General features: G+C 41.8%; 1 protein-coding gene across 5 annotated transcripts in view; it reads right to left on the bottom strand.

Moving 5' to 3' along the window:
• TRIM2 (tripartite motif containing 2) overlaps nucleotides 1-27,687 on the bottom strand; it is a 219,081-nt gene that overhangs the window by 45,917 nt on the left and 145,477 nt on the right. For all 5 annotated transcript variants that reach the window (XM_073605295.1, XM_073605279.1, XM_073605271.1 and 2 more), the window contains exons 2-4: nucleotides 7,001-7,179; nucleotides 3,025-3,262; nucleotides 2-153 (exon numbers count right to left, since the gene is read on the bottom strand). In XM_073605295.1, coding sequence (XP_073461396.1) covers nucleotides 2-153; nucleotides 3,025-3,262; nucleotides 7,001-7,134 — 524 coding nt within the window. In that variant the 5' untranslated portion in view covers nucleotides 7,135-7,179. The remainder of the gene's footprint in view (nucleotide 1; nucleotides 154-3,024; nucleotides 3,263-7,000; nucleotides 7,180-27,687) is intronic.

Raw genomic sequence — 27,687 nt, 5'->3', positions numbered from 1 at the left:
CCTTTTCTTAACGGCATCCAGCTGAGCCTGCAGCGCTGCCTTATGCTGTTCCACCACGTCTTTGAGTGGAACTGTGGGGTGCTCGGCATGCTCCCCTCCAGTACAGTCTTGGCACATAGCAGTTTCACATGACTGGCAGTAAAATTCCATTACCTGCAGCAGAACATAAAATAACAGATTTAGATCATTTTTGGAAAAAGGATTACATAAAGTAGGTACTACTTCCGCACCTAATTTTTAGCCAAAACAATGGTCCTTCCAGTAGGGTTTCCTCCATGCTTGCAGCCTGCTCATAGAGGCTGCCATACTGGATGTTTCTCTTCCCTGATGCTTGATTGGACAGTGCAGCCTGGGAGATGAGAGAGGGGAGGAAGCTGCAATGTTATTGGGTGGAACTTTAGCCCAGGCACTGGACCTACACAAGCCAGGGCTGGAGACCGCAGTCTCAGAGCCCAAGAATGGACTCCAAATCTGCTGCCAATTGTTGGGGGGGGGCCCAAATCCAACAAATAGGTCAGTGTAGGGGCAATGATGGGGGGCAACTAAAACTTGTGCATGATACCACATTTTGCAAGTGTTACAGTGCCATGAATTTTGAATAGCACATCCACGCACTAAAGCAACCCATGGTAACACACTACAATGTGCTGTGGTGCGTTGTGTTGAGGAAAATAGTGTTTATTTTTTCCCTGTTGGTGCCTTTGCAATTCATTCAAAATAAATAGGCTGCCTTAAGACATGGAATGTGACCACGCAACTTAATGTGTGTTAATGCACTGCAAAGATGTGAAGGGTGCCCTACAGGTATTTATTACCTCACACAGGGAGGACAGTACTCCCGCTCATAATGCCTTCATCCTCTCACCTTGCAGTCTGATCACACTGGAAGAGGAGAATGAGGAAAGTCTTTATTCTGCCTGCAGCAGGCTCATGATATTGTTTTGGCCAACCCAATGCTCACAAACTGCTTTTTAAAAGAGAAGTATGGCCAAAGCTTTTTTGGCTGTGCTTCTCTTTAAGGTCACTGCACTATTGAGACCCAGAGTTTTCCGATAGACTCGGGCTCAGGAGGATTCTGACAACATTGATAGCTGGCTCCACCAGTCAGCATGCAGCTGAGAAGTAGAGCCAGTCATGCCTGCCTTCTCTCCAACTTGATGCTCCAGTGATTGCAGAAGGAGCAGAGCGGATAAGTCACTGTCCTCCAAGCAAAGATCTGACTACTAGGAGTCATGTGAGTGCTAAGCTCTTGGTTTCAGAGATGGCGTGAGAAGACTGCCGTGTCACACAGATGCTGCAGCATGGCGGTGAGTATGTACGATCAATTATTTAGTAATCCCCAACCTCTTCTTTAACTATAAAAGGTAACGCTTCTTAAAAAAATAATACCATTTCAAACTCCATCACTATATGTTCCAATTGTATCTACAGGTAAGGCTCATAAGAAAAAAAATGGCAAGCCTGGCACTATCTCAAAATTTGGACGATTGCTGCTAAGCTTTAAACATGATGTACAAAGGAATTAGTGATTTGTTCACAATTAACAAGGCCAATGGGATTTGTTAGGTTAAACAAGATTGTATATACAGCAGTTAGAATTAATCTCCAGCTTATTTAATCAGCTCCTTTCACTTCTTTCTACTCATTTCTGACAGTAAAGTAAGCCATTCACATGGCAATCCCATTCACATATAACACAGGCATTTATTAAAGTTTATTAAACCTAAAAACACATTATATTGCAGATTACCAATTCTTAGAGGTGGTTTTCTTTTTTTAAGTCCCCCCCCCCCCTTTATATTCACCTGTTCATCTGGCCAGTAAAGCAGCTCATAAAAAGGAGTCATTTTTTTTTTTGTGTTCAACCAGTGGGTTGAAGGAAAAAATTGCCCCGATTCCCCCATTCACACATTTGAGGACGGGGGTGATTGTACTCTGACAGCGGGGAAACTTCCCTCCCTGCCCATACGGGCAATCACATCACCAGACTGGAGCAGCCTAAAAATAGATAAGGATACAGATCTTTCTTATGCCGTGTACACACGGTCGGACTTTTCGACCAAACTTGTCCGACTGAACAAATCCGTCAGACAATTCGACCATGTGTGGGCTTCATCGGAACTGCAGCGGACCTTTACTGTGGAAAATGTGAGGGACTTTAGATTTAGAACATGTTTCAAATCTTTCCGACGGACTCGAGTCCGGTCAAAAAATCTGTTCGTCTGTATGCTAGACTGACGGACGAAAAACGACGCTAGGGCAGCTATTGGCTACTGGCTATGAATTTCCTTATTCTAGTCCGGTCGTACGTCATCACGGTCAAATCTGTCGGACTTAGTGTGATTGTGTGTAGACAAGTCTGATTCGACAGAAGTCCGTTGAAAAGTCCATCGAAAAGTCCATCGAAAGTTCGGTCGTGTGTACACAGCATTACACAGGTTAGTTACATAAAGTGTTAGGTGGGGTGGGGGAGGGAGCACTTTTAAAGCGGAGTTCTAGGCTTTTTTTTAAATTAAAAGTCAGCAGCTACAAAAAGTTTAGCTGCTGACTTTTAATAAACATACTTAACTGTTCCACGGTCCAGCGATGCAGCCGCACGGAGCCCCCCTCCCCTCGGCGCATCCATTGGAACTGTGGGCACCCAGCCGTGACAGCTTGTGGCTTCACTTAGGAAAGGTGACCCCTGTGCTCCATAAATACTTTTACATGGGGTTTGCGTCTGTCAGCCCATCTGATTCCCTATGAAGGGTAGAGATGGGGGGGAAGGATAAAAAGGCATGCAGGGAAGCATTAAAGAGCCAAGGGCCACCAAGCATGAAATATAATGCAAACTATTTGGCACTAGTTAACAGCATCCTGTGAATATATGAAATGGTGCAATCTGGGTTTAATTCCGTTTTGCTCATCTCTATTTACTCTCAAACTGTCCCCATAATCCCCTATTTAAAAATTACTGTGCAGCTTTGTTTTTATTTTAATACACCATATATGGTTTGGTTATTTCCATCTTATTGGATTTCTTACATTTCCATCATGGTTGGGACAAGACAAAGGTTTTCCAGCAGCAACAGCATTCACTGTCTCCAGTATGGAGGACTCTTCAATACCATTATCTGGACTCCTCTGCAGCACATCCATCAGGTTAGTAATGAAGAAGTTGTTTTGTAGTGCAGACACACCTTTCTCGGGTAGAATTGAAGTCTGGCGACAGACTGGGCAAGAGAGGGTCAAACTGTGAGCTGGAATGTAGTTCTGCAAACACCTGTCACATCACAAGAAGAGATAAGGATGGTTACTCGCTGGGCCAAAAACAGAAGCCAAATATGCTTTGAAAAATTCAACCAAAAAAGCAATACACATGTAGCAAAGTCCCAGACCTCTTTAGGCCGAATAGTTACCTCCAGGGTTAGGGAGAGCTGACATCCTTCAGTCTAGTGGGTTACAAGGCATGGTGGGTGTAATGCAAGATGATCAGGTGGGCGCCAGATACTTTTTGAATGCAAAGAGATTTATTGTCTCTTAAACAGAACTGTGGGAGAGAGGGTTCGGGCCAGGACACCCTTAAGTAGATGCAAAGATAATTGGCAGACTCCGAGACTTCTATAGGTAAACAGTTATACAGGTGAAGGCCTCCAGCCGGACACAACTTCTGTATAGGTAGGATCACTGTCTCCTATGGCAACAATCTTGTAGTTTTTACTAACTGTTATGGTATTCAACTATTTGCAACACAAACAGCTCTCTTTACCCCACACTCACTCACTGTGGGTCTTCACTCAACGAGCTCCCCGTCTCTCACTAGACTCCAGATCCACTAGCAATTGGATCCCCAGAGCTCCTTCGCCGTAGCACACAGTATCGTCCTCAAGCGTCTCCCCGCTTCCCTGCTGGGTCCCTGGCTTGGCACTCAGATACTCTTCAAGCTTCTCCCCTGCTGACACGTTAGGTCCCTGGATTTGCACTCCATAAATGTCACCTCTGCTGTTCCACTAGGTCCCTGACTTGGCACTTGCTGAAGTTTTCCCACTTCTTCACCATCCCCGGCTGCCGAGAAATCTGCTGCAGTACTGACCTCAGCTTACTCACAATGGTTTGCGGTAACAAGGTGGATGGACCCTTAGTGGCGACAGCTTTCCTTCCACTTCCGATCACGACTGTTTCCCGGCCGGCAAAACCGTTACTTCTGGTTGGACTACAAGCCCGCAGTCCCAACCCTACGCTGCTTTTCCTGCTTCTGGATAGGCCCTCAGCCTAGCAGCCAGATGTCCCCAGGATAGGCCTTAGGTTTCTGGCCTAGCAGCCCGGGGTGATACAACACACGTCCACCCAGACAGCCATCCAGGTGGCACAGAACCCCGATCACCTGACTCTGCCCAAATAAATAGGTTCTCCCAGCAGGCCTCAAGGGACTCAAGAAAATCCCTACCCATTGGCTGAGACACCCCATTCATTCCTAATCTGTCCTTGCAATGCCCTTGTCTTATCTAATGTCACCAGATACCAGGCCACCTAGTGACAGAAGAGAAGTGCAGCAATTCCAGAACTAGGGCAAAAATTAATTGACATCTTAACAATTGGCCAAGGCAACTATCACTTGGCAACTAAATTTAATAGCAACGCTGCCTAAACATCAGGGTGCTACACACATATGAACGTCCATACTGCAAGGTCCTATATATTAATAAATATTTCGAAGCCTCCAGAGATCTTCCCAAATCCCGAATAAGCATATAAATTACCCCGGTACCCCCACACCAAAATAGTCAGCATATAAATTCATGCTGTCCTTGGAAATGCAAGAAAGGGAAGTATGTAAACTCTAGGATCCTCAGCATCTGTGCTACAAGGTCTTCTCCTATTGGCAATTCTGATCATACAACTGTTACATGCACAGGGCCATCTAGTGGTTGAAGAGAAACACAGACCATTAATTCTGGCAAAGGATACAGGTATTCTGGATGTTTGAATTCTTCTGCATCTGTGCAACTATTAGATCAATGTTGACCCTAGAAAGGATCGTTTTTACGAAGAGAGGGCTGTTTCTTTGAAATGCAATGATACTGTATATCAAGGACATAAAAATGTTAAAGTGGATGTAAACACGATTCATGAAATTTGAGCTGGGCACATATATCTGCAGCGTTTTCTTATCTCTCTCCAAAGCTCTATGTCCGGTAGCCAGAAAAAAGAGAGACTTCCACCATGTCAGAAAAAGTGTGGTGGTCCCATCTCTAGTTAGATATACCAAGAAAAAAGTACCCCCTGGGTGGGACTTTATTAGACCACCAACACTGAATAAATGTAAACAAAGTTTATTGCGCAAATATACAATGATGAAACGGGTGAGTATGTGTTAAAAAGACGTGTAACGTCCAGTAGTGCATAGAACAAAACAAGACACAAATAACAAACAAAATACAAAAATGACACTGGTACTCTCCAATTAGGGCATTTTACCCATTGGAGTGTACCAGTGTCATTTTTGTATTTTGTTTGTTATTTGTGTCTTGTTTTGTTATATGCACTACTGGATGTTACACGTCTTTTTAACACATACTCACCTGTTTCATCGTTGTATATTTGTGCAATAAACTTTGTTTACATTTATTCAGTGTTAGTGGTCTATTAAAGTCCCACCCAGGGGGTACTTTTTTCTTCGTATGTCCCGTAGCCGTCTCCTGCCCCATTCTTCTGTTATCAGCATGAGAACGTCTGACAAGTTCTCTGACACAGAAGATAAAAGCAGCGAGTTTTGTGCTAGGGAGGATGCTATAAAAATAGATTAGCACAGAGATTAACGATTCAACAAACAGCTCTCAAAGTCTACCTATGAGAAGAGGGGGTGTGTGTGCCTTTCCTCCAATCAGCTGTCTTGGCTGTATGCCCAGGCTTCACCGCAGTGCTAACCAGGGAAGAGAAAATCTAACAGATCTGAACTTTCTAAAGAATATATAAAGCTGATATGCATGTAAAACTTATGTAGGGAGATTTGTTTCAGCCCTGTGTATCATCTGAGGCTGTTCACTTCACTGGGAATATGTGAGGGTTTGACATCCACCAGATATGGAAGTATATTCGCAGCACACATCTTCGGGGTAAAAGATAAGCTTTGTTTGTCACGATTAGAAAGTTCCATAATTTGTCCCAATGGCTAGGACTAAGGCCCAAACTGGGCAAAAACACAAAAGTGTTGGGACAAATTATGGAACTTTCTAATCGTGACAAAGTTCATCTTTTACCCTGAAGATGTGTGCTGTGAATATACTTCTAGTAGGTCTGTGCATACAAGGGGGACCCCTGCACATGTGCATAGATACTGCTGGGTTCTGGTATCTGGAACCTTGTATAGACCCATGGCATCTGTGTGCATGCGTGGGGGATCTTCTGCACATGCGCAAACATGCTGTGTTAGGTCCTGAATAACTGGCAGATACTTGAATCACATCTGTGCATGTACGGAATCTGGTAGCATGCCTGTGCCGTGCCCCCCCCCCCCCCTCCAAGTAAAATACTGCCTCTTGGGATGTAAAGTGTCAATTCCAGGGGCCATCAGGGCACTGCTACATAATTCTCACCTAAGCTAGAAATCAGTAAAAGCTGTGGTGAAACACACCAGTTCTGTAAGAAAGGAGGAGGAGAAAACATTTTTTTATAAAGGATTAAATTAGGTTCTAAAGATCCCCCCTATAATGGATGAAGATCTGCTTTAGGTTCTTCAATTATTATGATTATAGTAACTCAAATTATGATGTACGGTGTCAATATTACATAGTAAAGACATTAAAAATATATAAAAATAGAAGGTACGTTTGGCAATGAACTGGCTGTTATTTGTGGGTGTTTAGCAGCTGCACATGACAGACATTATACAGCGCCTGCAGAAAGCAATTGTATTGAAACAAATATCCTTTTTGCTAAAATAGTGGGTGCAATCCTAGCCCTGGATATTGCAATTTCACGCATTGTCCTGAACATCCCTTAACACTCTAGGACAACTCACCTCTCACAAAATGTGTGCAGACAGGGAAGAACTTTGGGATTTTTGTAGCGGTCGAGACATATACTGCAGATTAGGAACTGCTTGTCGATCTGTCGCACCACAGGGCTAGGGATATTGGAGCCTTCACTGGCCATCCTAGACCACTGACATGTGGGTTAAGTTCCCTTCCACCTTGCACACTGGAAAGAATAACAAAAAAAGCCTTTAACATATAAACCTATCCAGTATTACTTGTGAGAAATAAGTGAGACGTTTATAAAGACAATCATCTTTTATATCAAATATGCTTTCTAGAATTTTTCTAAAATAATTCAAGGCAGATCTTCATTTAATGTGATTGAATTGACAGTACTGAACCAAGTAAAATGCTAGAGAGGAATATAGACACACTGTATATACATAAGGAAACATTCCAGCTAATGTTTTTGTGTGGACCCTAGGGCTGGGAGATTTTCTAAAAAAAAAAAAATCTGCAATTTTCTTAAAAAAAACTCGATTCACGATTCAAATCGAGTTTTGGGTTTTTTTTGGCCACCGTGCCGGTTCTGAGGAGCTGCGGGCAGGAGTTTTTAGGCAAGGCCACGGCTTCGGCCTAGTCCGCGGCGTCCGGCCTCGCGGACTAGGCCGAAGCTGCGGCCTCACCTAAAAACTCCTGCCTGCAGCTCCTCAGGACCGGCGCAGTGAAAAAAAAAATGTTTTTAAATCGATTTGCTTAAATTTTTAATCGATTTGACCTCTCAACTCGATTCAAGATTTAGATCGATTTTTTCCCCAGCCCTAGTGGACCCAGCAGAAATTAATGACAAAAAATTAAAACAGAACTCTGCTAGTTATTATTATGACTAATATAAATGGTGGCAGTGCTGTATGAGCGACCCCCTGTAGGGAAGCTGCTTGGCACAGGACCCGGATAATCATGGCACTACTACAGCGTTTGACAGCTTCCCCAGCAGCCCATCATATAGGAAATATACAGACTTACATTGGTACAAGCTGGATGTATACGATAAAGATCATAGCTGAAGTTCAGCTGTAAAGAATATGCAGCAAGTGTCAGAATAATCAGAAATCTATGTGAATGAATAGCTATCAAGAGTGTTAAAACTCTCAGAAGATAGTTTTCACCGGATGTGCATCTCTACAGCAGGCAATACATGTCAACCCAGATCCCCATTTGAATAATTCTGTGTGTGTGATCTTTAAAACAGGAAAATCACAAATCACTGTAATCGTGAAACCAAAGCTTCATTTGCACTGTAATCCCTTGGAAATGTAGCCTGTAGCATGGCATACTCCACAATGCATATGCAAATCACGTTACATGCAAAGCAAGCACAGTGTTTACTATAAGAAATCACGCTATGTTTATTTATGACTCCATTTCCAGTACAAATTTGCCTCCTGCAGTTGAATGCAGTGCACATTATTACTATATGGGATTCATGAACCAGTGGCTGACGTAGACTCTGCAGTCCACACAGACAGGCAGCACTGCTCCATGTATCTAAAGGGCTACATTTACCAAGAGGACAGGAGAAAAGAACATCACTCATGTCTCATTTCATTTTAGATTATCACATTACCAACCTCTAAAATAAGGTTTGTGAAAGAAATGTTAGTGAGAAAATAAAATATTATAATAAAATAATCTTCCAGTGCAGCAGGGGTTAATAGAGCCAACAGACCTGTGACAGGCACTCATCAAGAGTGAAGTATAGCGTTCCTCAGTTCATTTACACCAAGGTGAATATAATGTCCATTCTTTGTCCACATGCAATAGTAATGTGACCCAGATAGGGATTCACCACCTCCAACAGAAGCACACACAGCCTCTTACCAAATGGAGTTGACCACCTATTACAAGTGGTGAAAGCACACAGTTATGCTCCAAGAATGGTTCTCAAAAAAATCCGATCCTCCAGCTATTAGACTCGGCTTAGAACCCCACCTCTGGGATGGTCGGATGGCACAATGCACAATGGATGTATCTTCCCTACAGCAAATAAATCAAGGCTTATTCTATGAGAAGAGGATGCAAGATCCAATAGCTGGTGAATTGGATCTTTTTAAGAACCATTCTTGGAGCACAACTGCGTGCTTTGATCACTTGTAATATAGTCACCTCCATTTGGTAGGAGGCTGTGTGTGCTTCTGTTGGAGGTGGCAGATTTCTATCTGGGTTTCTATAATTTCTATTGCATGTGGACAAAGAATGGACATTATATGCACTTGGATGTAAATTCATTATGGAGCACTACACTTCTGTGTTAATTTTATGTAAAGGTTTGCAGCCAGCAAATTGCATTTGTAGCCATTTTAATAAGAACATGTTCCAGCCCAGGTTTTCTCTATTTTTCATACTCATCAAGAGTGCTAGACTATGTCGGCCCTTTCTGCCAGGCTCATCCATTCATAGAAGCCTTATTACAGCTTAGATGAATGAAACATGATTTGTGAATGGAGGGGTAGACTTTTCAATAAGGCCTATCGGCTCTATTGACTATTGATTACAGAAATGGTGGTTTTTCTGGGGGGGGGGGGGGGGGGGGTGTTTGTTCCGATCCGAGGCCATCCCGATTCAAATCCCGGGATTTTAACAGTGCGAGTAGCAGCTGAGAAAGCAGTGTGCTTGTAGCTAGCTGTTATTTTTTTGGTTGGTTTGTTAGTATGGATCCCATGATGAGCATGTGTGAGGAAATGCTCCTGATGTTGCTTTTGCTGAGGCTCCAAAGACGTAGAAAATTGCGTGAGAGGACCAGAGTTCGTCGCTAATGGACACATCCATTGATGGCTCAACGCATGTCCCAGGGTTGCCAACCACCAGTAAATTTACTGAAAGTTTGTAAAAATCTGATAATTTCATGCTCTGTTGTGTCAAGCAAATGACTTTGTTATAGGTTTTGTCAGTGTTTCCAGATCATGTTTATACTTTTTAAATATTCACTGTGTTAGTTTTCAATAGGAGTTCTGTAATTTCTCAGGTTGCCAGTAAAAAAATGTGCTCCGCCAGTAAATTTGCCATGTTTTGTCAGTAAAAAATGCTGTGGGAGGTGGGCAACTCTGTCATGTCCACAGGATACTTTTTATATGTACGTTCAGCTGCGTAATTACCCAGAGATTTTTTTTTTTATTTTACACGCATGTCAATTGCCACCTTTGACGTTCTCTTGGAAAAGGTTAGACCCCATCTAGTTCGCATAACATGTGAAAGATTGATATAGGATTACAGGCTGGGGGAAGGAATCTCATTAGCTAACTGGAAAACGTTATAACATGTTGGGTCATAAAGAAATGCAAACAGCCAGCAGACATTAGGGTCTCAAGCTCAATGTGGGGGTCATCAGACTAAATTCTCAATGGTTGACGGGTGAGTGAAATTCCTATTCAACATCAGCATCAACATCAGCATCAAGTAGTTTTTGGTGTGTTTTTAGCATTTTCCAGGCTAAAATGTTTCCCTACTAGACAAAAACGCGCCTAAATGCGGGTAGCAGTGTTTAGCCACGGTTGGCATTTGAAATGCCTTGAAACAGCTTCTGAACGCTTTTTTTGGGTTCCAAAAAAAGCCGCTAAACACAACTGCCTAGAAACGACTATAAACGACCCTGTGTACATGTACTGATAAGATAATAGAGGAGAGTTCAGGAGCAGAAATGCCCAACTGCACCTAAACGTCCGTTTACCAGCAGCAGTGTACATGAGGCCTAAGGTCTGTTATTACTAAGAATTACAGGCCTAAAATATAAACCACCAAATTTCTATGCAAAACAATGTACCACTTTGAGATGCAAAAATCTGACATAATCATACCGCCAGGGTGGTTAAACAAATTAGAAACAGACTAAAGCACATTTATAATATTCTTGACACATTTATGCGATGAAAAATCCCAGTTCAGAAGGTTTAGCCCCCATTTGTATAATGATTGCACAAGAAAAGCACACACGCATAAAAAACGCACACATAAAATGCACAAAAATATGCATCCATACACGTGGGTTACTACAGTACGTATACATATGCATAGGTGTGAAAAGGGCTCTTGATGCTGCATTAAGTTGTAGTTTCCAGCCAACATACTCTGCTAAACAACTGAAAAATGACTGTACTTCTAAGCACTCATGTAAATATAATTCAAAGCAGAATGCCCATATGCAGGGCGTAGGCTGCCGTTAAACAATTAGACTAATCAGCCAGTGCAATTACCCATACTGGAGAACCAGATACTACACAAGAGGGATATAAAGATTTATCTGCCACTGGATTTTATTGCCAAGCTAAAGAAAATAGATAGCCTAATTGCATTAGGCTGTTCTGGAAATTGTCAACACAAATATATCATGTATGAAATGAACCAGTAAATTAGACAGATTATGTTAAGTTTAATAAAAATCACGCAGCACCACCATGTTGTAATAAATATTACCCCCTTCTCCTGGATATTTATTTTGCACTCGTGGTCCTTCTGTATTATGAGAACACTAGCAGTACAGCCATACATGACGACATGATCATGATCTCTTCAAATGTATAAGGTGCATTTTGCCTTCATGGTAAAATATGTAAATATGGTTTAGATATCGTAAAGTATATGTAAACCCTAACAATGAACATTCCTGATTTGCTTTCTCAGACATCTCAAGTCTACCGCGAGGTGCGGGAGACTCCCGCATTTTTGCGGTGGCTCCCGCACACTCGCACCGATCTCCTTTGTATCAATTTTTAGCTGACAGCCGCTTCTCCTTCTGTCCCTCCCGCGGCTGTCAGCTAAAAAGCTATACAGGGAGATCGGTGATCACAGCTTTCCCTTCAGCTGCACTGATTATTCCCAGCTGCTCTGTCTGCTCCTCCCCCGGCCCCATCCATGTCTTTCTCGCCCACCCCCCACAGCCGGCTCCCCTCCTCTCCTATCCCGCCGTGTGCGGGGGGGAACTAGTAATAGGACACAGTGAGCGAGGTCGCTCCTGTGTCCTGTGATTGCTGCTCAGTTTATGAACAGGAACCTCTGTCTCCTGTTCATTCATCTTTAGTAGTATGCGAGAAAGTCCGGACAGCCGCATACCGGGAAAAATGCAAGTGTCTTTATTGTAAAATCAGGATCATACAGGACACTGTGGCGAAAAAAGTACAGGCAACCACTAACGCGTTTCGCACTTATGCTAAGTGCTTACTGAGCATTAGCCAGCACCTGAGGTTCTTTCCTTCTGGAGACATTCATTTGGCTTACACCTGGTTTGAATCTACACCTGTGCGGTTTAGACTCTCTCGTCATTCATCTTTAGTGCTGAGAAGGGGACTGGGGAATGTGTGCCCTCAGTCCCTTTGTCTGTCTCAAAGGAGAGATGTCAGTGGCCTGTTTAGACCCCTGACATCTCACCAAAGCGCCCAAAAACTATTTAAAAAAAATATTGTAAAAAAAGTCTAAAAAAGATGAAAAAGTGTGAAAAAAAAAAAATAAAAAACTGCTGACACCACTCTTCCCTGCCGTACCAACACTGTCCACTGCCCCAACCCCCTCCCCCCAAAAAGCATTGTGAAAAAAAAAAATTAAAAACAAATTCAATTGTAATAAAATCAATTATTAAAGATAAAAAAACTACTGACACCGTCAACATACCACCCACCCCCACCCCTTCCCCAGAAGCAATGTGAAAAAAAATATTGAAAAGGTGATTTTAAAAATATTTCACTGCGGGGGGTGGGGGCGTTTGTGGGCGCTAAGCGCCACCTCCCTGAAATGAGTTTCTGCAGGTTGGGATGTCTGCTTTTTATTGGTGTTTAATATACCATTGAAGGTCTTTCTGTTCCATGAGTGCAAAACATTATCCTATGAGTGGATAACTTCCTGTGCTCTCTGTGCTGTATTCACATCAGTTAGCACTGTTCCCAGTTCTTTATGTGGACTACAAAACACCTCCCACTATGTGATGGGGAAAACTGAGTCGTATACTAGAGTGACAACCCTTGTTCTCTATAGATATAAAAAACAGCAACTGGGTTGTCACCCTAAAACAAGAAAATGTGTTACTGACAGGATCACCAGGTAAACAGAGAAATTGCCTAGAAAGCAAATCCAATGCAGCAGCACACTTAAAGTGGTTGTAAACCCACGATTTTCACTTTTACCTATAAAGGTAAGGTTTACCTATAGGTAGTGCAAATACCTCCTAAATATGTGTCGTTTAGGAGACATTTACCTTGAAGTGCACCGATGATGTCATCGGCGTATGTGATGTGAAGAAACTGACCTCCGTGCTGTTTCTTCACTCGCAAATGCTGTGATTGCCGACTCCTGCACGCATGCGCAGGAGTGCGGTCGCGTGGCTTCGGCCAGTCACAGAGCAGGAGTCTGCGGCCCCAGAAGGAAGAGGGGCAAATATGGATGCGGCCACCAGCGGGGAAAGCACAGGCTTCATTTGCAGGTAAGTGCCACATAATGGGCTAGTACGAGATGCATACTAGCCCATTATGCTTTTACTTTGCAAGGGAAAAAAAGAGGAAGTAAAACCCTGATGGGTTTATTTCCTCTTTAAAGCTTTGTACACATGGTTAGATTTTCGGACAACCGTTTGTCCGTTTTTTTGTTGCATGCTAGTGTCATGTCAAAAGTGAAGAGGTTACTCACCATACGAAAAATCTAGTACGACAGAATACATCTTCAGAAGTGATCTAATGTGTTGAATAGTTTTGTATGTGTTCTTTCGTTTCTGAGCATGCGTAGTCTTGCTCTTGCGATTTTGTTTGTACGAAAACCGTACTAGACGAAAATTGGACACATCAAATCACAATCAAAAATGTTATAGTCTGCACATCCAGTTTTTGTCTGACAAAAAACCAGGATCGGTTGTCGAAAGCACTATACCAACGATCCGAAAATCGGCAGATCACTCGGATGAAATTTTACTACGGGCCTTAAAAAGCTTGGTAAGCTGCAATTTATTACATTTTTGTTCCATATAATATGAGGTCAAGCCTTAAGAGTTTCAATTTGTATGCAATCAGGCAGGCCCTTGCACTACATGGTTTTGGTAAATCTGAAGACAGAAATCTGCAGGAAATCTAATGGTGTGTATGGGGCCTTAGAATTAGATACCCTTTAAGTCCTGTTTATCACCATTTTTAGATCACTTTATCAAAGACAAAAAACAGGAAGGCCGATCTTTCCTTCTGAAAATGGTACTCACAATGCTAGTTCTGCTGGATCCTTTGACAGAGCATAGGTACATGTTCATTGCAGAGCACTGTAAATGTACATTGTGGTGCGATTAAAGCAGTGTTTCTCAAACTTTTTTGTCTTGCGGCGCACCAAAAAGATCTAAAAATTTTCACGGCACACCTGAAAAGATTTAACAATCTTTGTGGTGAAGAACTTATTTATTTTTACATATATATTTAATTTTAAATTTAATGTGACCGATGTGCCTGCTTTCGAGAGCAAATTAGATTGAAGCGATTGCTCCAAAGTCAACAAACAGAACGTTCTCTAATATTACAATATAATTAGGAGCGATAGAGTTCTCCCGAGATCTCGCACAAGTCTCGCATTACGAAAGGAACCAATGAATGACAGACTGACAGATTTCGGTTTTATACATACACACATTATATATATATATATATATATATATATATATATATATATATATATATATATATATATATATATATATATACACACACACACACACACACACACACATACATATATATATACTGTATCAAATTGTATTGTATTTGTACTGTCTACCCTAAAGTTGTAAAGCGCTACGTAAACTGTTGGCGCTATATAAATACTGTATAATAATATATATATATATATATATATATATATATATATATATATATATATATATATATATATATATATATATATATATATAAAACTTTTGCTACATTGATTTACCATTTCATTTTTCGGTAGGTTTCAAAATGCTAGCAATTTTAAATATTTTTCAAACCACGGCACAACTGCAAATCTCACGCGGCACACAGTTTGAGAATCACTGGATTAAAGTGTTACTTTAACCCAGGAGCCTGCATTCACTATATCTGGTCTCTGACAGTACACAGAACATGGAAATTCAATTATTTTAGTATGTATAACAATTTGCAGTGCCACATAGTGCCCTACTGCTTCTGCTCACAATGCAAATCTAATAATCAGCTGATTGAAAACAATACTAAAGATGGCCATACACCAGAGATTTCATGTAAACTGAATAGAAAAGAAAAATGAATAGATTCCTCCATCCATGCTGCAGCATGAGTGGCCAATCGGCCTTTCTGAGATTATCGGATCCATCCGCTTATTAGGTCATCACAGATCCAAAAACATGGCTATGATTTCCCCCTATGGACTTACACACAAGCTGGATCCCCAAAGAATCTGGTGAACTACTACACATTTCTGAGATCACACGAGGCACCATTATATTGTTTTGCATGTTAGGGTTGAAAAATTGTAAACCCTGTTTGTTTTATAACTAATCTCAACCCTAAGGCCTAATTCGCACCTATGCGCGTTGCAGTTCGCATATTCCAGGTGCATTTTGCGTTTTTCAATACATGTTTATGATCCATAGTAGTCTATGGAACCAAAAACCAGAAAAAAGTCCCTGGTCCTTTCCATAAAATGCACAGATGTGAACTGCATCCATAGGAAACCATGTTAAATGGACTGCAGTGTGTTTCTGCAAATGAAACAAAAAAAAAAAAAAAAAAACGCATTGGGTGTGAACCAGGCTTTGGTGCCGGTTCACACTGGGACGACTTGTCAGGCGACCTAGCCACCTGACAAGTAGCGTCCCGTTCTGTACAATGGAACCGTTCTAATCGGAGCGACGCAAGACTTAGAAAAGGGTTCCTGTACGACTTAGGGGGCGACTTGCATTGACTTCTATACAGAAGTCGTTTTGCAAGTCGCCGCTCCTGTCGTGTCCAGGTCGCCTGAGGCAGTCGCGCTGCAAGTTGTGCTGCCTCAGTGTGAACCGACACTTAGGCAGTTAGAAGTAAGGTAGATTAGGTGCTACAGTGCCTACACACTTAAATGTGTCCAAACAAGAGTCTAGTAGACATCTCGGCTATGATAAAGTTTGAAACACTAAATCATAAATTATAATAAATAACTAGAATTATAAAAAATAATAATATAATAATATTAAAATGACTTTCCCCATGATTCACCATCGCTCAATTCTGCAGGTGTTTATTATCGCTGTTTTCTATCTGGTCTAAAAGCACTTTTGACGTAAAGGGACACTTTTTGGTTGCTATGGACAATCTCAAGTTTCCAGGCAGAAAGAACAGTATATATAATATAAAACTGCATGCAGGGCATTACACAGTTCTAGTGACTGTTTTTTACATTTTAGCATGGATGTGACTTTGGAATTAATACATCCTTCCAAAACAATTATTTTAAACGATGATTTTCCTATATATGGGTTATGATTTATACCTAAATCAGTTCAAGACTTGTATACCAATTGCTTTTGAAACATTTGTCATTATCAATGAAATTTTTATTCAATGCAATGATATGATATGAAATCGGTCCATGATTTTATCTCTGTATGTAATTTGTTTTGTCATGACATTTTGAGTATTCCACACATATGGGGGTCTCAGGTGGGAGGTCTTTTGACAGGGGAAGTAGTGTGTGTTACATTCCTTCATAGAATTTCACGCTCTTGCACCTGCTCATCGATTCTGCCCCAGATGTCCCTTATTCATGCTTTGATTGTGCAAAGGGGGTGATTTCAGTGAAATTAATTTTGATTGGCTATCTACCCCTACTTATATACACAACCAGACCATGTTACACTAGCTATGATTAAGCACCAACATACGGTGTGAAACGCGTTAGCTATCTATCTCTGACTTTATATCATATGGACTGACTGTTGGATTTTAAATGACCAATAAAGGTGTTGTATCGGTGTGCGGCCTTTTTGCTTCTTGATCTACTGCAAAGCCTGCCCGTGTGTGCCCTGTTAGGGTGTGTGTTTCAATGAGCTCTTGTCTGGAACGGAAACATTTTTTCTTTTACATTTTATACTGCTAGAGCTGAAGCCAACGAAAAGGCAAAAAAATCTGCAAATTAAAGCTCCCCGCCAGTTAAGATCTGTGTTAAATTAATGATACGATGTCTACACCAGAGCTCAGTATGTGGCACCCCACAAAGCTCAGGCAAAAATCAATCCTGCATTAGTAACAGTATAAAAAATATTTATTATATAAAGTCAAGAAAATATTGTATATAAAAACTAGATATTCAACAATCATTGCACAATACCAAGATAATACATCACATTGAATAAGATTCATAGTGTGTATCAAAAGTTGAAGTGGTATTTCCCAGCTACTTGCTGTTCCGCCATAAAGGCCCTTGTAGACGGTTATTCAGTAGGTGGGGATGTCCAATCAATCCTGCATGGAGAAGGACTATTAACCCTCTTGTGGTAGAGTTTTTGCAGGGGGCCGCTTCAGATAGAAAATGTGTTGTCTGTATGTATAACCTCCAGGGGGCATTAAAAATTTAAATTAGCCTAGGCTAATAGTAGAACTACCAATGGCCACTACTGACAATAAGCCTGATTGCCAATTTCTAGAGGCCATCTCAAAAAGTGTTCTAAATCCTATCAAACAAATCTAGATCAGCAAAAGCAAATAACAGATGATCATCCGTTTACATTTCATTTCTGATCAAACTTATTTTTGCTGGCTGCCCAATTGATTTAAAATCTCCAAGCGCTGACGTCATTTATTATTTTAAAGTATCCGTTTACATCCGCTTGCCCACAGAAATGACTTGCTGTCTGTTTTTCATCCATCAAGGGATGGATGAAAAAAAAAAAAAAAAAACACGGACAGACGGAACACCCAAAAGTTCCACCTGTTCATAAGTATAGCCAAGCACCCGAATACAAGCCTTTTTTTTCCTGACCTGTATTTTTTTTTTTTTTACTTGATTTATCGATTTCACCTAAAACATGCAGGCACTACTGCAGTAACAATACAAAAATTCAAAGTACACATAGCCAGACCATATTTAAGCTCACTATCAGTGGCGGCCCGTCCATAGGGGGCGCAGGGGTGACACCAACCCCCCCAAACAAAATGTTTTTTTTTTTTAAATTTCCCTTTAAGTGTGTGCGGAGGGGCGGGGCGTCGGACACAGAGGTGCTATGGGAAGCATTAAGTCATTGCAAATCATGTGATTGTGGGCAAGCAAATCTATCGGCTGGCGTTTAGACTGCCCATGAAGCGCGCTCCCACTCTGGTATTGTGTGTCCTGTGGTGGTTAGTGATTGGCGGGTCCATAGGACGGTGCTTTTATCGAACCCGCCAATCATTTCCGTTTTTTTGAGTGATTCATCCTGTCTGGTCCGATGGAACACAAGGCATGAGCAGAGGAGTCAGCCGGTGATCGGGGCATATCACTGAACAAGCTGCTAGGAGGTAAGATTAAGCAGAGCACGCTTATGTTGTGTTCTCAGACCTGTGAGTGAGGGGGCCAGGTCTGTTTTGTGCCCCCCCCTAAAATTTTGACCACTAGACGCCACTGCTTACTATAGACTTATATTGTAACCCCTAAACCTGCCTGTCTCATCCTATTTACCATGAAGGACCCTTTAAAATAGTCTTCAGGTCTCAAGAAACTTCCACTAAAAATTTTACATCTGTAGCTCATGATACATTAGCTTGATCAGTAGGCCATAGAGAATTTAGAAAAAAAAAAAAAAGAATAAAGATTGGGGTGTACCTAAACCTACCCCTGTACAATTTCCATAAGTTAGGCCACTTTCACACGGAGGCGCTTTACAGGCGATTTAGCGTTAAAAATAGCGCCTTCAAAGCGCCTCTCCTGTCACTCCAGTGTGAAAGCCAGAGTGCTTTCACACTGGAGCGGTGCACTTGCAGGACGTTAAAAAAAAAAAAAAGTCCCACAAGCAGCATCTTTGGGGCAGTTTAGGAGCGGTGTATACACCGCTCCTCCATGGCCCCTGCCGATTGGAATGCATGGGCAGCACTGCCAGACACCTGCATAGCGCTTTGGCAGTGGCGCTTTGCAGGTGCTTTTAACCCCTTAACCGCTTTAGGGGGTTAAAAGTGCACCTCTAGCTAGTTTTAGCGACGCTTTACCGCTACCGCCGTATGAAAGGGCCCCAATAATCCTGAAACCAATAAATAATTAATGGCCAGAAAAGAAACACAGACAGTGATATATTGTAAATATTCCTACATTGGTGGTCATTGTAGAAGCGACCCCTTACATTGGTGGCATTGACGTACAGCAATGTAAACAGGGGATTGATCAATCAGCCACTTCTCTGTCCTTAAAGCAGACCTTCAGTCATTTTTTCATCTTTCCATCTATTAAATCTTCTTCTGCTCTTGTCGTTTTAACATTGGATTGTAAAAAATTTTTTCCTGGCAGTAAATAAAACTTATACAGCCCACTTCCTGTTTCTTGTCTGGTCTTAGCCTAGGCTTAGGACATCATGCACAGCTCTCTCACTCTCGTGAGAGTTTGCCAGGAAGGAAGGGGGAATGAGTCATAAGAGGGCCAATGAGAGCTGCAGGTGTGTGTCTGTGTAAATCCAGGAAATGAACAAGCAGTAGCTTCAGATGCCCACAGTTAAAATGGCTGCAGCCAGATTTAGTGGAGGGAGATTTCTACAGCATATTTGGCAAGTACAGAATCACAGTATATATACATTAATATGCAAAGTGTTTGGAGGGAAGCTTCAGAATGGCAAAGATGATTTTATTACAAATTATGTTAGCAGACTGCCGTTCCTCTTTAAGTACCCTAGCACCCTCCGGAAGAACCCCAGGTTCCAGAGAACCCTGATTGACAAAGGCTGCCCTAAACTATCTGATCCTTACTAGAGCTCATACATACAAGCTGTAGCCTGGCTCACTGCCTTTCCCAGACATCTGCGTTGGGATACCAGTCATATTATAGGCATCCTCTGCAATATGAGTATCACTTTTGGCAAGATATTTTTCAAGGCTTTCTGTTTTTTTGTGCAAACACTGCAGCTTTTCTCGTTACAACATTGCAACCTCACTGTGTGGTTATAAATGTATGCCGAGTCTCCCCCCCCCCCCCCATTCAGAAATCATTGGGAATAGTAAACATTTGCAAAATGGTTTGCCAAAATCCTTGCAATGTATATAGTTGTATCTTTTCTTGTAAGACGTCATGGTTTTGTGACATTATATTGTCATAAAAATAGGTTTTGGGTGCTTTTATTTACCTATATAGCTTTATCACCCCTGAATGTAGCAGTGCTGCACGGATGGTCAAATAGACTCAATGGTCAGTGTGCCGCGGATCTATACAATCCCATATTACTCGCATACAATACTCCTACAATCTAGCAGCACAGAGTCATATCTGAAGATTCTTCCTGAAAATGTCAAGCTACATATTCACACAGCAAGCAACTAGAACACCACAGAGGAGGTGAAGCTGGTTTTTGAAAGATCCAAAAAGCATTGCTATGGAAACACTCTTAGAAGATAATAGTGATGTGGAAAAATCGCACACAAGTGTGCATTGTATTATAAATGCCAGTTTCTCCCGAGAAATTATGTTCTGGCATTTCATAACAAAAAAGGTAGTCAAAGCCATACAAAACCCACAGAGTACACGTTGTCTTTACTTGAGCTGGGAATGCCGTATTTTATCAAAGTAAAAAGAAATCTGCAGAATAATCCACGATTACATCTGGACAGTTATTAGGACAAATACTGTTACATAATATTGCATCTCTAATGTTGAGGTAAAGACCGCTCTTTCTGGACCAAAGATAACAAGGGTTTTTATATATATATACATATATATATATATATATATATACACATATACATACACACACACACATATATATATATGTATATATATATATATATATATACACACATACACACACACACACACACACACACATTCATACATACATACATACATACATAGTGGATATAAAAAGTCTACACACCCCTTTTAAAATGTCAGGTTTCTGTGCCAAAGATAAATCAGAACTTTCCCCACCTTTAGACCCCTTTCACACTGGAGGCAATTTTCAGGAGCTTTAGCGCTAAAAATAGCACCTGTAAAAAGCCTCTTTTGCAGTCCCAGTGTAAAAGCCTGAGTGCTTTCACACTGAGGCACGGCACTGGCAAGACGTCAAAAAAAGTCACAATAGTGACATTACCAAGTACTGGACACCCCTCCAAAAGTGATGAAATGACCAGAAGAAATTGGTCAGGGAGGCTGCCAAGAGGCCTACAGCAACATTAACCACTTGTCCGCCGGCCACCCGCGATCACAGTACAGAACGGGGATCTGCCTATGTAAACAAGGGGGACAACTCTGAGATCCGCTGTTCCTAGTAATCGTAAGCAATCTCTGCTGTCCCAATAAGCCCATCCCCACATAGTTAGAACACACCCAGGGAACAGTTAACCCTTTGAGTGCCCCCTAGTATTAACCCCTTCCCTGCCAGTGTCATTTATACATTGATCAGTGCATTTTTTTTAGCACCGATCACTGTATTGGTGTCACTGGTCCCCAGAAAGTGTCACCTAGGGTCAGATTTGTCCGCTGCAATGTCACAGTCCCACAAAAAAATAAAATAAAATCTAAAAGTCCCTAAATCTATCCCCTATTTTGAAGACGCTATAACTTTTGCACAAACCAATAAATATATGCTTTTTGGGATTTTCTTTACCAAAAATACGTAGCAGAATACATATTGGCCTAAACTGATGAAGAAAGTAGATTTTTTACATTTTTTTTTTTTTGGATGTGCATGATAGCAGAAAGTAAAAATATTTGTTTTTAATTTTTTTTTTCAAAATTGACGCTTTTTTTTTTTTTTTTTTTAATAGCGCAAAAAAAAAAAAAATGCAGGTACAAGCAAATATCACCAAAAGAAAGCTCTATGTGGGAAAAAAAAGGACATACATTTTGTTCAGGTACAATGTTGCATGCCCACGCAATTGTCAGTTAAAGCGTTGCAGTGCCGTATCGCAAAAAATTGCCTGGTCATTAAGGAGGTAAATCCTTCCGGGCTGAAGTGGTTAAAGGAGCTGCAGGAATATCTGGCAAGTACTGGCTGAGTGGTACATGTGACAACAATCTCCCGTATTCTTCATATGTCTGGACTATGGGGTAGAGTGGCAAGATGGAAGCCTTTTCTTACGAAGAAAAACATCCAAGCCTGGCTAGATTTTGCAAAAACACATCTGAAGTCTCCCAAAAGCATAAGGGAAAATGTGTTATGGTCTGATGAAACCAAGGTTGAACTTTTTGGCCATAATTCCAAAATAAATGTTTGGCGCAAAAACAACACTGCACATCACCAAAAGAACACCATACCCACAGTGAAGCATGGTGGTGGCAGAATCATGCTTTGGGGCCGTTTGTCTTCAGCTGGAACACGGACCTTAGCCAAGGTAGTGGGAATTACGAACAGTACCAAAATACCAGTCAATATTGGCACAAAACCTTCAGGCTTCTGCTAAAAAGCTGAACATGAAGAAGAACTTCATCTTTCAGCATGACAACGACCCAAAGCATACATCCAAATCAACAAAGGAATGGCTTCACCAGAAGAAGATTAAAGTTTTGGAATGGCAAAGCCAGAGCCCAGACCTGAATCCCATTGAAAATCTGTGGGGTGATCTGAAGAGGGCTGTGCGCAGGAGATGCTCTCGCAATCTGACAGATTTGGAGTGTTTTTGTAAAGAAGAGTGGGCAAATATAGCCAAGTTAAGATGTGCCATGCGGATACACTCATACCCAAAAAGACTGAGTGCTGTGTAGCAAGGTCTTTTACCTCTTTTGGTCTAATGGGAATCTCCAAGGCCAAAGGTAGCCGACAACCTTCAATATATGGTGGTTGTGAGGCATAGTGGGTGCAAAGATGGTGAAAGTCATTGGGCGCCAGACACTTCTTGGATGTAAAAGAGGTTTTATTTCATTTGACAGTCCTTTCTATATATTTTGGGGAAAAGAGGGTTACGGCCAGGACACCCTTAGATAGTTGCAAACTTAATTGGCAGACTCCGAGACTTCAATAGAAGAACAGACGTACAGGGAAAGGCCCCAGCAAGGCGCCACTTCTGCTTGTGAAGAATTGCTGTCTCCTATGATAACAGTCTGTTAACAGTTCCTAACAACGTATCAGTTCTTTCAGCTCCACTACAACTGCCCCTTGTAGTTCTTCAATACTGAGCTCCTAGTCTCTCACTAGATTATGAATCCCCTGAGCTCCTCCAAGGTTGGCGTTGGTATCCTCTCAAGCGTCACCCCCGCTTCTCTGCTGGGTCCCTTGCCTGGCACGCCAGATACTTCTCAAGCTTCACCCCTGCTAACCGGCTCGGTCCCTGGCTTGACACACAAGGCTGCTCTGCAAGCATCTCCTCCACTGGTTGGGTCTCTGACTTGATCACCGCCTAATGTTTCCCGATTCTCCACTGTGCCCTTCGGTGAGAATATGATTCCAGTACATGCTTCAGTTACTCACTGTGGTCCCTGGTAAAGACAAATCGATCCCTTTGTGGAGGTAGAGGGGACAAATCGGTCCCTTCTACCTCCGACCACTGACAGGTTCTCCGGCCGACAGAACCGTCACTTTTGGTTGGACTGCAAGCTGCAGCCCCAACCCTGCACTGCCCTCTTACTTCTGAATAGACCCTCACACAGCCTGGCAGCCAGATGCCCCTGGGATAGGCCCAATCTCCGGCCTAGCAGCCCAAGGCAGAGGACAAACATCCACCCAGACAGCAGTCCGGGTGGCACAGAACAGAGGTCACCTGACCTGACCCGTATGTATAGCCTCTCCCAGCAGACCAAGAGATTAAAGAAAACCCCTGCCCATTGGCTGGGATACCCACATACCCATAACCTGAGCTTGGGATGCCCTTCTCGTATCTAGTACCACCAAGTGCCCAGCCACCTAGTGGTAGAAGAGAAAAGTGCAACAAGGCCAAACTTGGGGAGAAATCAATGGATCTCTAACAATTTAACTATGGTAGCTACCCCTGCTAAGGAATTTGGTGAGGAGCCCCCAGAATAGAACCCAGAGTGCTACAGCTGTAATAAAATCAAAGGGTTCTTCAACAAAGTATTAGTGTAAGGGTGTGCACTACAAGAAAGACAAAATGAAAGGTGCGCACACCTAGTGCATTACCAATGATAATTTAATGAATGAAAAAAAATCATTAAAAAGGGGGTACTCACAAAGTACAACTCTCAATGAGCCATATAAAACACACACAGTGTATGGACATGTGCAGGACCATATCATGGGGTATAACTGACGCGCTTCAGGGGCGCACCCTTTTCCTCAGAGCTAGGCTAAGGGTGTTTACACTTATGCCACCAAATTATTTCAGTTTTTTTATTTTTACTTCCCTCCACCTAAAAGATTTCACTCTGTTTAATTGAGTTGTACAGTTTATAGGTCATATTAAAAGGAGTAAAAATTTCTGAAATGATTTACCTTGGTCTTATTTTTTTTTACATCACAGAAACCAGACATTTTATATCCACTGTATATACCCCAATTTTCTTTGTATAATATGAAACATGTTACGCTAAGTAAATAGATACCCAACATGTCATGCTTTAAAATTGTGCGTGCTCGTGGAAGGACGGCAAACTACGGTACTTAAAAATCTCCGTAGGCGAAGCTTTAAAAATTTCTACAGGTTATCAATTTAGTTAGAGGAGGTCTAGAGCTAGAATTATTGCTCTTGCTCTGTTATTCACAGAGATACCGCACGTGTGGTTTAATCATATGTGAGCGTGACCTAGGTATGCATTCACCACTGCACGCAAGCATGTGGGGACAGGGGGCGCTTTAAAAGTTGTTTTTTTTTTTTTTTTTTTTTTTTACACTTTTCCCTTAATTTTTTTATTTTTTGATCACTTTTATTGCTATCACAGGAAATGTAAACATCCCTTGCAATGCAGCATTACAGGTCCTCTTTATGGAGAGATCTGGGGTCAATAAGACCCCAAATCTCTATTTTAACTTTAAAAGCAAAAGATAAAAATAAAATTAAAAAAAAAAAAGTTTTTAATACATTTGCAAAGATTTCAAAGAAACTTTGGGTATTGTTTGTAGAATTTTGAGGAAAATAATGAATTGAATCCATTTTGGAATAAGGCTGTAACATAACAAAATGTGGAAAAAGCGAAGCACTGTGAATACTTTCCGGATGCACTAAAAAATTTTACCAAGAGAGGAAATGGGTAGAAATGTTCAAAAGGAATCGAAAGCTAAAAACTTAATCAAATTACTTTTTCTTACCATGTACAAAAACAAAACGAAAAAACAAAAACAAATAAATAAAAAAAAAAAAAAACACATTTTGATTGGGGATTAATCCGTAAGCATCAATGCCAACCTTAACTTCCACCTTGCATAGATGTACAGGCTCATCTCCTGTACTAAATGTGCTTACTCTGTTTTTCCGGCACACTGTCTCACAGTGTTCATTAGAAGCTGCAGCAAGTCTGAAAGTCTGCTCTGACGATAAGGAGGTCTGACAAGCTCCAAACTGTCTGGAGGCACTGGGGAAGTCATACTGAACACTGTGCCACCCACATGTAAAGGGCACTTATGATTGGCGCCAAGATGGACCTGACCTGCCAAAACTTTTTGGATAGAGCACCCATTCCCCTGCCTTCGTAGCCACCATATTGGACACACGTCTCCTGGCTAGAGGCTTAATATTCATTATAAAGGAATGTCCACACAAATGCTTTTTCAGCACTTTACTACAACTTCACATACTTCCTGTGACATATCACATTTGACATACTATCAGAATCTTTGGCGCAGTATGCCATGTGCAAGGTTAAACATTCTGTAGCAGTCACTTCAGTGCAGAGCACAAGTACACATCTTTTAGTTAAGCCATCTTCTCTCTAGTCCATTCCCCTCCTTGAGAGCACCACAGCATTGGGACCACATCTCACTTCTTGGGACCCAAGTCACAGGACCCACAGCTGAGAGTCAGGGGGACAAGGTGCTTCCGTTAGTATTCCAGTCTCTTCTCAATTTCCCTTCTATAGCTCTGCCCAGCCGGGCATGCTCCCAGATGACAATCTCAGTTCCAGGCTTCCACGATTACTCACATACGAGGACTGTGTCCAAGCCCCCCAAGGTCTTACGAACCCTGTTACAGGACAACCTGCAGAAGGTCTGGGGAAACAGGGCAACTTCAGTAATTCCTCCCATGATCTGTACCAACTTGCCTGGGAATGTAGCCCTGCACAGGGCCCTTTAGATCAGCTGAGTGCATCATCACATATTTGCAGCTCTGGAGTGTCCTGTTCCCATACCCTGTCTACAGTGGGTCCCACCCACCACTGGCATTTATATGGGCATTAGCCTTACCCATTACATACCTCCCAACTTTCGGAGATTTGAACGAGGGATGCCTATTAGTAAAAATATGTATGCATAGGCCTTCGCCTCCTGCCACACCCCCTAAAGGATAATTCTACCAAAAAAAAATCATTAGTTAAATCCACAAGTGCTTGTTTGACCCCTACTATTCCTTTTTATATACACCTATGAGTAGGCTAAAAACTTAATCAAATTACTTTTTCTTACCATGTACAAAAACAAAACGAAAAAACAAAAACAAATTAAAAAAAAAAAAAAAACACATTTTGATTGGGGATTAATCCGTAAGCATCAATGCCAACCTTAACTTCCACCTTGCATAGATGTACAGGCTCATCTCCTGTACTAAATGTGCTTACTCTGTTTTTCCTGCACACTGTCTCACAGCGTTCATTAGAAGCTGCAGCAAGTCTGAAAGTCTGCTCTGACGATAAGGAGGTCTGACAAGCCCCAAACTGTGTGGAGGCACTGGGGAAGTTATACTGAACACTGTGCCACCCACATGTAAAGGGCACTTATGATTGGCGCCAAGATGGACCTGACCTGCCAAAACTCTGTCCAGGCCCCCCAAGGTCTTACGAACCCTGTTACAGGACAACCTGCAGAAGGTCTGGGGAAACAGGGCAACTTCAGCAATTCCTCCCATGATCTGTACCAACTTGCCTGGGAATGTAGCCCTGCACAGGGCCCTTTAGATCAGCTGAGTACATCATCACATATTTGCAGCTCTGGAGTGTCCTGTTCCCATACCCTGTCTACAGTGGGTCCCACCCACCACTGGCATTTATATGGGCATTAGCCTTACCCATTACATACCTCCCAACTTTCGGAGATTTGAACGAGGGATGCCTGTTAGTAAAAATATGTATGCATAGGCCTCGCCTCCTGCCACACCCCCTAAACCTAAAGGATAATTCTACCAAAAAAAATCATTAGTTAAATCCACAAGTGCTTGTTTGACCCCTACTATTCCTTTTTATATACACCTATGAGCAGGGAACTTATGATAAATGTAGTGCAGTCTCCATGTTGCTTTGATTTTTTTCCCCCAGTACAAAGTCTCTTTAAGCTCTGTTGAATTCCATGGCATTTGTCTGTTCTGGCTACAAGTATTCCATCCATCAATTAGCCTTTTAGATTGCAGAGCTGAAATCACTGCATTCATTGAGCGGCGTGGTTTGTGAAGTTACATCAGGCCAGATTCCACTCTTACCATGACTAATACCCTCCATTCTTGCTTTTTCCTACTTG

Source organism: Aquarana catesbeiana, linkage group LG01 (assembly GCF_042186555.1).
Source record: "Aquarana catesbeiana isolate 2022-GZ linkage group LG01, ASM4218655v1, whole genome shotgun sequence".
NCBI classification, from domain to species: Eukaryota; Metazoa; Chordata; class Amphibia; order Anura; family Ranidae; genus Aquarana; species Aquarana catesbeiana.
This window is presented reverse-complemented; position numbering and strand designations above follow the sequence as displayed.